Source organism: Mesoplodon densirostris, chromosome 16, assembly GCF_025265405.1.
Source record: "Mesoplodon densirostris isolate mMesDen1 chromosome 16, mMesDen1 primary haplotype, whole genome shotgun sequence".
Taxonomy (NCBI): domain Eukaryota; kingdom Metazoa; phylum Chordata; class Mammalia; order Artiodactyla; family Ziphiidae; genus Mesoplodon; species Mesoplodon densirostris.
The window spans coordinates 52,415,989-52,430,182 of NC_082676.1; the positions used below are offsets into that span (position 1 = coordinate 52,415,989).

General features: G+C 38.7%; 1 protein-coding gene across 2 annotated transcripts in view; it reads left to right on the forward strand.

Moving 5' to 3' along the window:
* SMG1 (SMG1 nonsense mediated mRNA decay associated PI3K related kinase) overlaps nucleotides 1-14,194 on the forward strand; it is a 96,287-nt gene that overhangs the window by 53,724 nt on the left and 28,369 nt on the right. For both annotated transcript variants that reach the window (XM_060079091.1, XM_060079092.1), the window contains 12 exons: nucleotides 348-507; nucleotides 1,254-1,374; nucleotides 4,749-4,997; nucleotides 5,326-5,610; nucleotides 6,757-6,901; nucleotides 7,360-7,498; nucleotides 8,410-8,640; nucleotides 8,751-8,928; nucleotides 9,597-9,758; nucleotides 10,541-10,758; nucleotides 11,068-11,222; nucleotides 12,839-13,061. In XM_060079091.1, coding sequence (XP_059935074.1) covers nucleotides 348-507; nucleotides 1,254-1,374; nucleotides 4,749-4,997; nucleotides 5,326-5,610; nucleotides 6,757-6,901; nucleotides 7,360-7,498; nucleotides 8,410-8,640; nucleotides 8,751-8,928; nucleotides 9,597-9,758; nucleotides 10,541-10,758; nucleotides 11,068-11,222; nucleotides 12,839-13,061 — 2,266 coding nt within the window. The remainder of the gene's footprint in view (nucleotides 1-347; nucleotides 508-1,253; nucleotides 1,375-4,748; nucleotides 4,998-5,325; nucleotides 5,611-6,756; nucleotides 6,902-7,359; nucleotides 7,499-8,409; nucleotides 8,641-8,750; nucleotides 8,929-9,596; nucleotides 9,759-10,540; nucleotides 10,759-11,067; nucleotides 11,223-12,838; nucleotides 13,062-14,194) is intronic.

The window sequence follows — 14,194 nt, forward strand, 5'->3', positions numbered from 1 at the left end:
TACCATATGGTAAATGTGTGTAGATTGGTGGGGGTGAGACAGTTACCAGATCACTGCAGCGCTAGGCATGATAGCTTCATTTTAGTTGTAGAAGTCATATGATATGTGAATGTCACTTGCTAATATACAGAGGTTGAAACTAAGTAAAATTAAAAGTTTTATATCCCCAAAAGCTAATATTGATATCTTGACTTGCTTGTGTCATTTTACTTAAGAGCAGGCAGTTCCTTTTTCTTCCCCCACTTTGGATGCCAGTATAGTAGCATCTTATCACACTGCCTTGTCCCTTTAGTGGTTACAAGTTGGAAAATCTTATTTATTAATTAGCAGTAAATATTTTCTTTCAGAAACGTGGTGAAGTACTTGAAGCAAACCTGCCGCATAGCTATTGGGCCACTGAGACTTTCTACTTTAACGGTTTCACAGTCTCTGCCAGTTCTAAGTACCTTACAGCTGTATTGCTCTTCTGCTTTGGAGAACACAGTTTCTAGCAGACTTTCAACAGAGGTGTGTATATGTGTATTTTTAACCAGGATATCTTTCTGAACATTAATAGACATTAGTGCGGAACAAAGGCTGTTTTTCACATTTTTAAAATAGCATTTGTAGCATTTTTTGAACAAGCTAGTAAGTAAATCCAGAAATCTAAAATTCCATTTTCAGGCAAATTTTTATTGGAGAAGTATGTGAGGAAGATGGAACCTAAGATGTATGATCTCAAGGATGGCTAGTTGCTTAGGTTTTTTTCTCCCTCCCTCCCTCCCTCCCTCCCTCCCTCCCTTTTTTTGGAAGAGGAGTTGTTTACGTAAATGTATACCAGATTATATAAATTTCAGATTTGACTGAAAAGAGACTGTGCCTCCTCCTTCCAAATAGGGTAAAGTTTAACCAAAGATGGGCCCTTCCCAAGGGAAATAATCTTTGAGAATCTGTTTATGAAGCAGTAGTTTTATGTTTTTCTGTAACTTAGCTTCTACTTTATAGTAAATGAGCTGTTTATTTTTTTATAAAAATGTGACTGCTTTATTGATAAGTACAGTGATAAATTGGACTTAATATTCTGAAAAAAGTTTTTTGTTTTGGCAAAACAAAGGTTTTTCTCCTTAGCGTGTTGTTTTCTCTTGTGATTAGAAGATACAGTGAAGAAAGGGGAGCGTTTAATAGATAAATCTGGAGTAGATCTGAAGTAGCTTACCTGTGGGGTCATATAAGGAGCCTGTTTACATTAAGTAGTTTTGGTTTTTCTCTGGCAGGACTGTCTTATCCCACTCTTCAGTGAAGCTTTGCGTTCATGTAAACAGCATGATGTCAGGCCGTGGATGCAGGCATTAAGATACACCATGTACCAGAGTCATTTGTTGGAGAAAATAAAAGGTAATTAGCTTTTTTAAAAAAATGGCTTTGTTGAGATATAATTACACATTTTGAGTGTATAGTTCATGATTTTGACATTTCTTCACCTGTGTAGCCACCAATACAATCAAGATACAGCATACTTATCTCACCCCCAAAGGTTTCCTCATGCTTCTTGCCAGTCATTTCTCCCATCTGTCCTGTCTTGGGCAACTGCTGATGTGCTTCCAATCACTATAGATTAGACTCGTCTTTACTAACGTGTTTTCTAATAAATGGTACAGTATGCTCTGTATCTAGCTTCTCTTGATCAGCATTTAATTTTTTAAGGTTCCCTGTGTTCCATGTGTCAGTAGGGCCATCCTTCCTATAGTTGAGTAGTATCCATTTGTATGAATATACATCGTATGAATATACATTGTGTGAATATACATCATATGAATATACATTGTGTGAATATACATCATATGAATATACATTGTATGAATATACATCATATGAATATACATTGTGTGAATATACATCATATGAATATACATTGTATGAATATACATCATATGAATATACATTGTGTGAATATACATCATATGAATATACATTGTATGAATATACCACAAGTTGTTTATCTGTTGATCCTTTGATGGATATTTGAGTTGTTTTCAAGTTTGGGTTATTATGTCTAAAGCTGCTGTGAAATTCATGTACAGGTCTTTGGGTGGATATATATTTGCCTTTCTCTTAAGTAAACGCCTAGGATTGGAATTGTTGGGTCATATGGTTTGACTTTTGAAATAGTTCGGCAGTTTCTTATAAAGTGATTGTACATTTTACACTCCTTCTGACATCTACATACTTGCTATAGTGGTTCTTTAATTTTAGTCACTGGAGTGAATGTATAATAGTATCTCATTGTGGTTTTATTTGTATTTTCCTGACGATTAATGATATTGAGTATCTTTTCATTTGAATAGTGGCTATTGTATATCTTATTTTATAAGTGTTCAACTCTTACCCATTTTTAATGAAGTCATACGACTTAAATATTCTGGATTCAAATTCTTTGTCAGATACAATGTACCATGAATGTTTTAAATGCTTCAGTTGAATAGTTAATTAGTATTTGTATCAATATTCATAGGTCTCATTTTTAAGAAAGAAATGTCATGTTAAAGGGATGTTAGCAATTTCCTTTTCACTCTAATGCAGAAAAGTTGCCAGAATTCTATAGAATTAGTCAAAAATGTGCTCACTAGGGTTACCAAGTAAATTTGAGTATTAAATTTTAAGTAAGCCAATGCTGGGATATGGACTTGCAGTGCAGGGTGATTACTGGCAACTGTGACTCACTTGGACCCTCAGTGCCAGATAGACCTGGGTTTGGATCTTTAGCCCAACACTTGCAAATTGAGGGACCTTAGGGCAAGTCATTAAACTACTGAGTCGCTTTGCTTTTCAGTTATGGGGGTTGCCCCGCTCATGAGATTCTTGTAAGGATTATAGGAAATGAGACAAGGTATATAAAAGCCCTAGCACAGAACATGGCATATAATAGGAATACAAATATCATCTCCTTTCCCATCCTTCCCATATTGAATAAGTTTTAAAACTGAGAAGAAAAAGTCAGTAACTCAGTAGTTACATTTGGAGACAGAACTTCACTCCTCCTTACTTTTCTTTCTTTATTCAGCAACCGTTTATCAAAATATGTGCTTTGTGCCAGGTACTGTGCTGTAAGTTGGGATGTAATGGTGAACAAGACAAGCCTTTTTTCTGCATTCCTAGGACCAAAGGGATTCTGGAGTCTAGCAGGGAAAATTGTCATCAAGCAGGGAGCAGTAATATGGTGTGCTAAATGGAAGTGCACATGCATGGTGCTTAAAATAACACAACAAGGGCACCGATTTAATCCTAGGAATCAGAAAAGGACTTGGGGAGGAAGTAACATTTAAGCTGAGACCAAGGTGGGGGGGGTAGAGATGAGAAAGAAGGCAGACTGATTTAGTTAGAGAAAATATCATGTGTGAAGTCCAGCAACAGTGGTAAAAGATTCTTAGATGACTCAATTCTCAATTCTCGCCTAAGGGAGAATGGGAAGAGATGAAGCTGGATGAGATTGAGATTAGAATGCAGTGTAAGCATCAGTGCCTCATAAACCAAATTTCGGAGTTGGGGCTTTATCAGAAGGACAGTGGGAGGGCCTGAAAGGGAAGTTAAGTGTTCAGATTTACCTTTGTGTAAGATCAGTTCAGTTGCAGATTGGAGAATGAATTAGAAGAGGCTAAGGCTGGGGGCAGAGGGACCAGTTAGGCTGAAGTCCCTGCTAAAGGTAACCAAGGTAGTAGCAGTAGGGACAGAAAAAAGCAGATGTGATATGAGGATTGAAAGTAAAGGCTAAGATGACTGCCAGGCACCTGCTCAGGTAGCCAAATTGATCATGTGCCTTTACCTGAGAAAGAGAAGACAGAGAAGGAAGTAGGTTTGGAGGGAGGTGGAAAATGAATTCCATGTAACACAGGTTAAAGTACCTTTGAAATGCCAGAGTATAGGTGACTGGTAGGCAGGTGGGACTCAGATGTCAGGTCTGGGCTAGAGATAAAGATTCAAGAGTCATCAGCATTTGTATGGTAATGGAAGCCACAGGAGCAGATGATATTGTCCAGGGAGAGTATGCAGAGTAGAGTAGAGAGCCTAGGACTGACCCCGAGGAACACCAATTATAGTGGGTGGGTAGTGGACGAGGAGACTGAGAAAGATTCTTCAGAAAGGTAGGAGTAAACCAGGAGAGAATGGCATGGTAGAAGGGCAGAGGGTACTTACTCAAGAAGGGGGGATGGTCTAGCCCTACCCTCATTCCCCACCCTTTGGCTTAGGCTCTTTACTAAAATGATTCAGAAGCTAAAAAGTTAAATTTCTTTTTTCCTTTTTTTTTTTTTTTTTTTTTGGCGGTATGCGGGCCTCTCACTGCTGTGGCCTCTCCCGTTGCGGAGCACAGGCTCCGGACGCGCAGGCTCAGCGGCCATGGCTCACGGGCCCAGCCGCTCTGCGGCATGCGGGATCCTCCCAGACCTGGGCACAAACCCGTGTCCCCTGCATCGGCAGGCAGACTCTCAACCACTGCACCACCAGGGAAGCCCAAAAGTTAAATTTCTTATACTGAACGATTTTTACTTTTGTCTACTCCGTTGTATACATTTATTTTAACAAGCATTTATTGTTTATTGTATGCCAAGCACTATGCTAGCTGTTAGGGATTTAAAGATGATGAAAAACGAATTATCTTTATTTAGGGAGGTAGTGGGGAAGGGAATAGTTGGGGAAGACATTTTTTGGTCATGTTTCTGTGCAATCTGGGATTAGACCAGGCAAGGACTAATAAAACATTTTCTTCTCTCCAGAACAAACAATTCCAATTAGAAGCCATCTCATGGAGTTAGGTCTAACAGCAGCAAAATTTGCTAGAAAACGGGGGAATGTGTCACTTGCAACAAGACTGCTGGCACAGTGTAGTGAGGTTCAGCTGGGAAAGACCACCACTGCGCAGGATTTGGTCCAGCATTTTAAAAAACTATCAACTCAAGGTCAAATGGATGAAAAATGGGGGCCTGAACTTGACATTGAAAAAACCAAATTGCTATATACAGCAGGTTAGTAAAATGAATTATGATTAATACAAGACTATAATAAAAATCGTGTGTGAATGTTACTGTGTATGGTGTAAGGCAATAATAGAAAAGTTGATTTTTCTCAACTGTTGAAGAAAAAGTTGGGTCCTGAAGAGTAAGTTATGTGTAATTGACTTACCTCTGCAATTTGGTGCTTTTAAAAGAGGTAATTTTGTTATTGTTTATTAAAGTAGGAAATGTTTCCAGAGCTCATTGATTATCACTGAATTTACAATATTACTTTATCCTGAAAGAATGTCATTTATTTGCTTCTAAGGCTTCTAAGGGCTGGTGTTTTGATTTTTTATAGGCCAGTCAACACACGCAATGGAGATGTTGAGTTCCTGCGCCATATCTTTCTGCAAGTCTGCCAAGGCTGAACATGCTGTTGCCAAGTCAATTCTGACATTGGCTAAATGGATCCAGGCAGAATGGAAGGAAATTTCAGGGCAGCTGAAACAGGTTTACAGAGCTCAGCAGCAGCAGAACTTTACAGGTCTTTCTACTTTATCTAAAAACATACTCACTCTAATTGAACTACCGTCTGTTAATACAATGGAAGAAGAGTATCCTCGGATCGAGAGCGAATCTACAGGTAGGATTTGTTTGATTAGCTTTAAAATATTAATTTTAGAAGTTATTTCCCCCTACTTTAAAGTTTACAGTGTTAGGCTGGCTATAATTAGCCACAGAAACTGTTTCTGTGGAAATTTATTATATTATATTGCCCAGAAGTGACTAAAGCACATTTCTTTAGCATCTGATGCCACTGTGGAAGTCACTGAACTCCGCCTCCCAGGCTGTACTCCCCACCTCCCCAGTTCATGATGCTGTTATGGACCTTGATGTTTTTCCTGGCAGTAAGGTCCTGCCTGTGATATCTAAAATTCTACCTCATGCTAGGAGGAACAACAAAGATACAGAATAGTGGCCTCTGGTCCCGTTGACTGGTGGAGCACAGAAACTACAGAAAGGTTCAAGTTTCACATCCTGACACTAGTGCTAGTAACAGAAGGGTACTCGACAAATAGGATAGTTAATTCATTCAGTGTTTGAGTGCCTGTTACGGCAGGCACGATTGTCCAGGTTTTACAGGTGGGGAGATAACTAACCTTTTTGCTGAAACATGAGAATTTTGTTCATGTCGTTCATTTTGTTGTTGTGAAGCCTAGAATTGTAGTTACTTACATTGGTCTTACTAAGTAATTCTAATCTATGTACTATAGGGGTCTTTATTCACAAGGGATATGTCTTGTGATCATTATAAATCTTCATATTGGCAAGTGGCACTATAGGAGGAGATTTCTTCACTTCTAAACTGGAAATAAAGATATTTACCTCATGAATCTTTAATTGAATGAAATTGTATACTCATCACCTATCTATTATTTTTGCCAGAATGTTTAAGCTGAATCTAATTGTGAGGAAATGGCCAGTCAAATCCAAAATATAAGACATTCTAGAACACATCTGACACCTGAACTGTTCGTAAAGTTCAGTATCATGAAAGACATAGATGTGTTTTACAGGGTGATAATTTAAGCTTACTTGGGAAGCTGAGTGATTCATTTCAACATATTAGCCCTTTAGAAAAGCATAATACAAATGTGTGCTTTATCAAATTATGTACTATATAATATTATAGAACTTATTTGCAGATAGTAAAATCCTAAAATGTTAATGGGAATGCCATTAGAAATTTATGAATGTGACATTGTTATTTTTTTCTCCACTATGGCAGTACATATTGGAGTTGGAGAACCCGACTTCATTTTGGGACAGTTGTATCACCTATCTTCAGTACAGGCTCCTGAAGTAGCCAAATCTTGGGCAGCATTGGCTAGTTGGGCTTACAGGTGGGGCAGAAAGGTGGTTGACAATGCTAGGTATGTATGTTAAAATGTGTAATTTATTTAATGCATTGCAAAATAGAGATTTTTTTTATAAATGTATTTTATTTATTTACTTTTGGCTGCATTGGGTCTTCGTTGCTGTGCGTGGGCTTTCTCTAGTTGCGGTGAGCGGGCTTCTCATTGCGGTGGCTTCTCTTGTTGTGGAGCACGGGCTCTAGGCGTGGGCTTCAGTAATTGTGGCACATGGGCTTAGTAGTTGTGGCTCGTGGGCTCTAGAGTGCAGGCTCAGTAGTTGTGGCACACGGGCTTAGTTGCTCTGCGGCATGTGGGGTCTTCCTGGACCAGGGATCGAACCCATGTCCGCTGCATTGGCAGGCGGATTCTTAACCACTGTGCCACCAGGGAAACCCACAAACTAGAGATTTAAAATCTCTGCTGACATGGAGAAGTTTAGGTTGCTGAAATACTGATGATTTGTTTTATTTTTATAGTCAGGGAGAAGGTGTTCGTCTGCTGCCTAGAGAAAAATCTGAAGTTCAGAATCTGCTCCCAGACACTATAACCGAAGAAGAAAAAGAGAGAATATATGGTATTCTTGGTCAGGCTGTTTGTCGGCCAGCGGGCATTCAGGCAAGGAAAACATGATACAGTGTTTGGGGGAAATAGAGTCAAGTTCACTGTTCTAAATCACATATACTCGATTAAATGTTTTGTTTCAAATGAAACTTTGATAAGAGGAAAGTGAGTTAAAGTGTTTTTCTAATAAGAAGAATGTGATTTCTTGAGAAATCAAGTCATTTCCTTAGGGTCCTGTTTAAAAAGGCGAAGTTTGTTTTATGTAGATTTCTTTTTTAATTGCTCTTCTGATCAGAAATTCTTAATACTGGCTTGGAAGCTTTTAAAATATGCCAGTGTCTAAGCCCTTCTCCACATATTCTGGATGGAACGTTTGTGTATGTGTTGGAGATGGGAGGGTTTATTGAAGTTTTACTAGGTGATTCTAAATATACAGCCATAGCTGAAAACCAGCAGACTAGATGGTCTGTAGCATTTACTCCCTCCCCTCTCAAAGTTCTATGAATTCTAGAATGTTACAACTATTAAGTATTTAGTTGTAGACTTTAGAAGTTTGCATTTTATTTGCTGAGATAAAACTGTGTTGACTTAGTTCTTGCTCTAGACTTCAGCATATATCAGTGTCTGTCAAAGCTGGTGTTAAGTACATGTGCAGTACTGTAGAGAGAGTAAGGTAATTCTCTGCAGGCAGAGTATTATGTTGTAACTCTGAAGCATTAAATTCCCCAAATCAAAATCTTTGATCTTTGCTAAATGCTTATATCCTTCATCATTAGCTACATTAGTGAATATATCATAAAGAGAAGCATAGTAACATTGATTTAATATGTATAACACTAAATGTGGAGTATTTTGGTCTTTCATAAATGAGAAAATGCTTGCATATATTAGGAAAATCACGTACCTTTCTCCCTCTTTTAATTTGTGCCCCAAAATAGCAATTTTTTTTGCCCTGTTTTCTTCAGGATGAAGATATAACACTTCAGATAACAGAAAGTGAAGATAATGAGGAAGATGACATGGTTGATGTTATCTGGCGTCAGTTAATATCAAGCTGCCCATGGCTTTCAGAACTTGATGAAAGTGCAACAGAAGGAGTTATTAAAGTGTGGAGGAAAGTTGTAGATAGAATCTTCAGCCTGTACAAACTATCTTGCAGTGCATATTTTACTTTCCTTAAACTCAATGCTGGTCAGGTAGGTAGCACAGTGTTCTATTAGGAAAGTTAATTTGAAATTTCTTTTCTAGTAGATGGAAACAGTATTAGGAATTGTCTTATTTTTTCCTTTTGTTTTTTCATCCTTAGATTCCTTTAGATGAGGATGACCCTCGGCTACATTTAAGTCACAGAGCAGAGCAGAGCACGGATGACGTGATTGTGATGGCCACGTTGCGCTTGCTCAGATTGCTTGTGAAGCATGCTGGAGAGCTTAGGCAGTATCTGGAACATGGCTTGGAAACAACACCTACTGCGCCATGGAGAGGTGATAGTCTAAATAAAATGCTTCAGGAAAAATTATTTCTGGGTAGAATATAATAAGACTGTTGAAAAATAATAGTTCCTTGGACTTCCCTGGAGGTCCAGTGGTTAAGCCTCTGCGCTTCCACTGCAGAGGGGCATGGATTCAATCTCTGGTCAGGGAACTAAGATCACACATACTGAGTGGTGTGGCAAAAAAAAAAAAGTTCCTCTATGTTTACTATTTGAGTGTGTTATGAAATAGCTATATTAGTTCATAGGACACTCTGGACTGCTTGTTATACCACTTCCCTCCCACCTTTCAGAGAAATGGAAGGCTGAGAGGCGGAAGCTTTTTATATACAAAAGGAATTTTGGAGAGAGTGGTAAGAATAAGTTTCAAAAACTTTCATATACCCTTTGAAAAAATTGTCTGTTTCTGCCTTCTTTTACAGGCACTCACGAAAATATATTTCTCTATAACATTTTTGAATTGCTTAGGATTTTGATTATAGCTCTGTACCCTAACTAAACTTGCAAATCAAGAACTATTGTGTATGGTTCTTTGCTATCACAGGGAGAAATTTGAGGTTCTTAGAACTAATGCTGATATATATCAAGTTTTATCCTTTTGCCTCCACCATGTTGACTGTTTTTAATAACTTTAAAGTATTTTTCTTTCTTATCCTGAAGGAATTATTCCACAACTTTTCTCACGCTTAAACCACCCTGAAGTGTATGTGCGCCAAAGTATTTGTAACCTTCTCTGCCGTGTGGCTCAAGATTCCCCACATCTCATATTGTATCCTGCAATAGTGGGCACCATATCACTTAGTAGTGAATCACAGGCTTCAGGTAAGGAATTTTAAAATACTGCTACTTTAAGTATAAATGAGTTTGCAAACAACGTTTGTTAGGTAAAATTTTTTGAGCAAAGTTCCAGAGTTGATAGTTTGTAATTTTTCCATAGTAATAATAGTAACAGTAATAACACCATTTATTGAGTGAGTAACTACCATGTCTGGCAGTAGGATGTGTGCTTTACACGATATCTTCAGTCTCACAGTAACCCACCAAGGCTTGGAGGAATCTCAGGTTCACCGAGCTGAATTAGCTGGCAGACAAGGATTGAAAATAAGTTCTGGACTCTGGCTGGGGGAACACTTTATTTGTTGAGACTCATTTATTATATTTTCCCCCATTTATCGTTTTTTTTTTTTTTTTTTTCGGTATGCGGGCCTCTCACTGTTGTGGCCTCTCCCATTGCGGAGCACAGGCTCCAGACGCGCAGGCTCAGCGGCCATGGCTCACGGGCCCAGCCGCTCCGCGGCATGTGGGATCTTCCCAGACTGGGGCACGAACCCGTGTCCCCTGTGTTGGCAGGCAGACTCTCAACCACTGCGCCACCAGGGAAGCCCCCCCATTTATCTTTTATTAGCTTATAATATTAATAAATATAGAAGCTGAACTTGTAAAAAGGCAAAATATCCATGATCTTTGTTCAGCTTAGTGCACAGAAGGCAAAATCAGTTAAATGAGTGCTCTGGGATCAAATACATTATTGATGTTTTCCCTAACTCAACATATGCACATGGAGAAGTATCCAAATTATACCTTATTCTCCCATTTCACTTTAGGAAATAAATTTTCCTCTGCAATTCCAACTTTACTTGGCAATATTCAAGGAGAAGAATTGCTGGTTTCTGAATGTGAGGGAGGAAGTCCTCCTGCTTCTCAAGATAGCAATAAGGATGAGCCTAAAAGTGGATTGAATGAAGACCAAGCCATGATGCAGGATTGCTACAGCAAAATTGTAGATAAACTGTCATCTGCAAACCCAACTATGGTGTTACAGGTACAAAAAACCCAAATCATATGTTTTAAAATAAATTTTTATTGTAACCACCCACCCAAAACAACCCCCCAAAAAACTCACCTAAAAACTAAACCCATAAAACTGTTACAGAAATATTATTCAAAGAGTAAAGCTTTTAAAATAACCAAAATTGGTTTTATAAATCTTTACTGATAGAATCACTGATCAAGGTTCTCTAATTGGTTAATGAACAAGATGCACACATTTCACTTGCAATATCCAGTGTTTGCAGAACTGTGCTGTGTGTAGATTTGTAGATGAGCATATTTGAATGTGCTGTGTGTGCAGGTTCAGATGCTCGTGGCTGAGCTGCGCAGGGTCACTGTTCTCTGGGATGAGCTCTGGTTGGGAGTTCTGTTACAGCAACACATGTATGTCCTGAGACGAATTCAGCAGCTGGAAGATGAGGTGAAGAGAGTCCAGAACAACAATACCTTACGCAAGTATGTTTTCATATACTTACACTCCAAAAACATAGCTGCCTCTTTTTTTTAATGTAAAATACGTATAAAGTTTGCCATTTTAACTAATTTTAAGTGTACGATTCAGTTGCAGTAAGTACATTCACAGTGTTATGTCCAGTTCCAGAACTTATCCATCATCCCAAACAGCTCCGTACCCATTTAATAGTACTTCCCTTCTCTCCTATCCCCAGCCCCTGGTTACCACTATTTTGCTTTCTGTCTTTATGAATTTGACTATTCTGAGTACCTCGTGTGACTGGTATCATACAGTATTTGTCCTTTTGTGTCTGGTTTATTTCACTTATAATGTTTTGAAGGTTATTCCATGTTGTAGCATGTATCAGAATTTCCTTCCCTTTTATTGCTAAATAGCATTCCATCGTATGGATATACCACGTTTTATTTATGCACTCATCTGTCAATGGACACTTGAGTTGCTCTTGTCTTTTGGCTATTGTAAACAATGCTTCTATTAGCATTGCTTTACAAATATCTATTTGAGTCCCTGCTTTTAATTGTGTGTGAGCCAATGGATTTGCTGGGTCAGATAGTAATTCTATGTTTAACTTGTAGAGGAACTGGTAAACCGGGTTCCAATTTCTCCATATCCTTACCAACATTTGTTATTTTCTGTCTTTTTGATAGTAACATCCTAATGTGTGTGAAATGGTATCTTGTGGCTTTGATTTGCATTCCTCTAATGACTAATACTGTTGAGCATATTTTCATGTGCTTATTGACCATTTGTGTATCTCCTTTGGAGAAGTGTCTATTTGAATCCTTTGCCCATTCTTGAACTGGGTTGTTTTATTGTTGTTGAGTTTTAGGGGCTCTCTAAATATTCTGGATATTAATCCCTTATCATATACATGATTTGCAAATATTTTACCCCTGTTTTATGCATTGTCTTTTTCACTCTCTTGAGTGAAAAAAAAAATCTTTTTAAAAAAAAATTTATTCCTGGCTGTGTTGGGTCTTTGCTGCATGCGGGCTTTCTCTAGTTGCAGAGAGCAGGGGCTACTCTTCGTTGCGGTGCGCGGGCTTCTCATCACAGTGGCTTGTCTTGTTGCGGAGCGTGGGCTTCAGTAGTTGTAGCACATGGGCTCAGTAGTTGTGGCACATGGGGTTAGTTGCTCTGTGGCATGTGGGATCTTCCTGGACCAGGGATCGAACCTGTGTGCCCCGCATTGGCAGGCGGATTCTTAACCACTGCGCCACCAGGGAAGTCCAAAAAAATGTCTTTTGAATGATGCACATAATTTTTTAGTTTTGATGTAGCCCAGTTTATCAATTTTTTCTTTTGTTTTCTTCTAAGAGTTTTAAATAAAGCCTTAGCTTTTATGTTAAGGTCTATAGTAAAAGGTAAGAGTTCAGCTTCATTCTTTTGTAAGCAGATATCCAGCTTTCCCAGCACCACTGGTTGAAAAGAGAAGGCGCCTCTTTTATATGCTGGACTTTTTGCAATGCTGTTTTTAGTCAGTTACTTTGCTAATATTTTATTACCTTATTTTGACTATTCGTTGATACTGTTTACTTACACTTGACAATTAAATTGTTCCTTGTTTGTATTGAACACTTTACGTCTTTCTGGTCAGAGAAGAGAAAATTGCAATCATGCGGGAGAAGCACACGGCTTTGATGAAGCCCATTGTGTTTGCTTTGGAGCATGTGAGGAGCATCACGGCGGCCCCTGCAGAAACGCCTCATGAAAAGTGGTTTCAGGATAACTACGGTGATGCAATAGAAAATGCCCTAGAAAAACTGAAGACACCATCAAACCCTGCAAAGCCTGGAAGCAGCTGGATTCCATTTAAAGAGGTACAGAAAAATCTCAAGAATGCTACTGAAATAGGAAATTCCCTGAGATGAAAAATTTAAGTAAGGGGACTCTTTTTACTTTGAACACAAGAGAACTTTCTAAGCCCATGGAAGGCAGCCAGTGGTCAGTTGCATGTAAAGAATATAGAGAAAGGTGTTTTCTTCATTTTTAAAAATTTGAGGGTGAGTGGGCCTAGGGTGGCAAACTTTAATCTACTGAGGGTTTATACCAGGGAAGAATGTACTGTAAGAAATTAGGGAAGGAGCTGTGGCCTTGAGCTAAATACTGACTGCCTGCTATATTCTTCTCATAAAAGATTAAGAAATTTAATCTTGGACCTATGTAGTTTTTCTTGGTGGAGTGGTGTTCAGTATTTCTAACAGACAATATTCACATGTAACAACATCAGTTTTTATAAGGAATTCTTTGACAGCAATTCTGCATAGCCTGTTTGAGGGATGATTAGTGTATTTAAATACTTGAGAATCCTTATCTTTTATGTTTTGGTCCCCTTAATTCTGTATGTTCTTTGGTTTTCATCTGTTTCAGCAATAGCACCACTAGTTGGGGGAGCCTGTTTATTTATTTATTTTAAATTTACTTATTTTATTTTTGACTGTGTTGGGTCTTCGTTGCGGTGCGCGGGCTACTCATTGCAGTGACTTCTCTTGTTGCAGAGCACGGGTTCTAGGCACGTGGGCTTCAGTAGTTGTGGCACGTGGGCTCAATAGTTGTGGCTCACGGGCTTTAGAGCGCAGGCTCAGTAGTTGTGGCACATGGGCTTAGTTGCTCCGCGGCATGTGGGATCTCCCCTGACCAGGGCTCGAACCCATGTCCCCTGCATTGGCAGGAGGATTCTTAACCACTGCGCCACCAGGGAAGCCCAGGGGAACCTATTTAAGCTACCTTGTAGCTTTTTTTCTTATCCCTTCTTTCCCTATCCCTTTCCTATATTGCTCTTAACTGATTTCCTTAACTTTAGTAATGAAAAAACTATTAAAAGATACAGTGTAGAGACAAATAACACACCTGACTTTAACTAGTAAATGCAAAGTAGAGGAAACTAGAGGAAATGCTCTAACTTCAGGGGAAATGCCTTAGAAGCACAAGATACGAGCACTAACATGAAGGA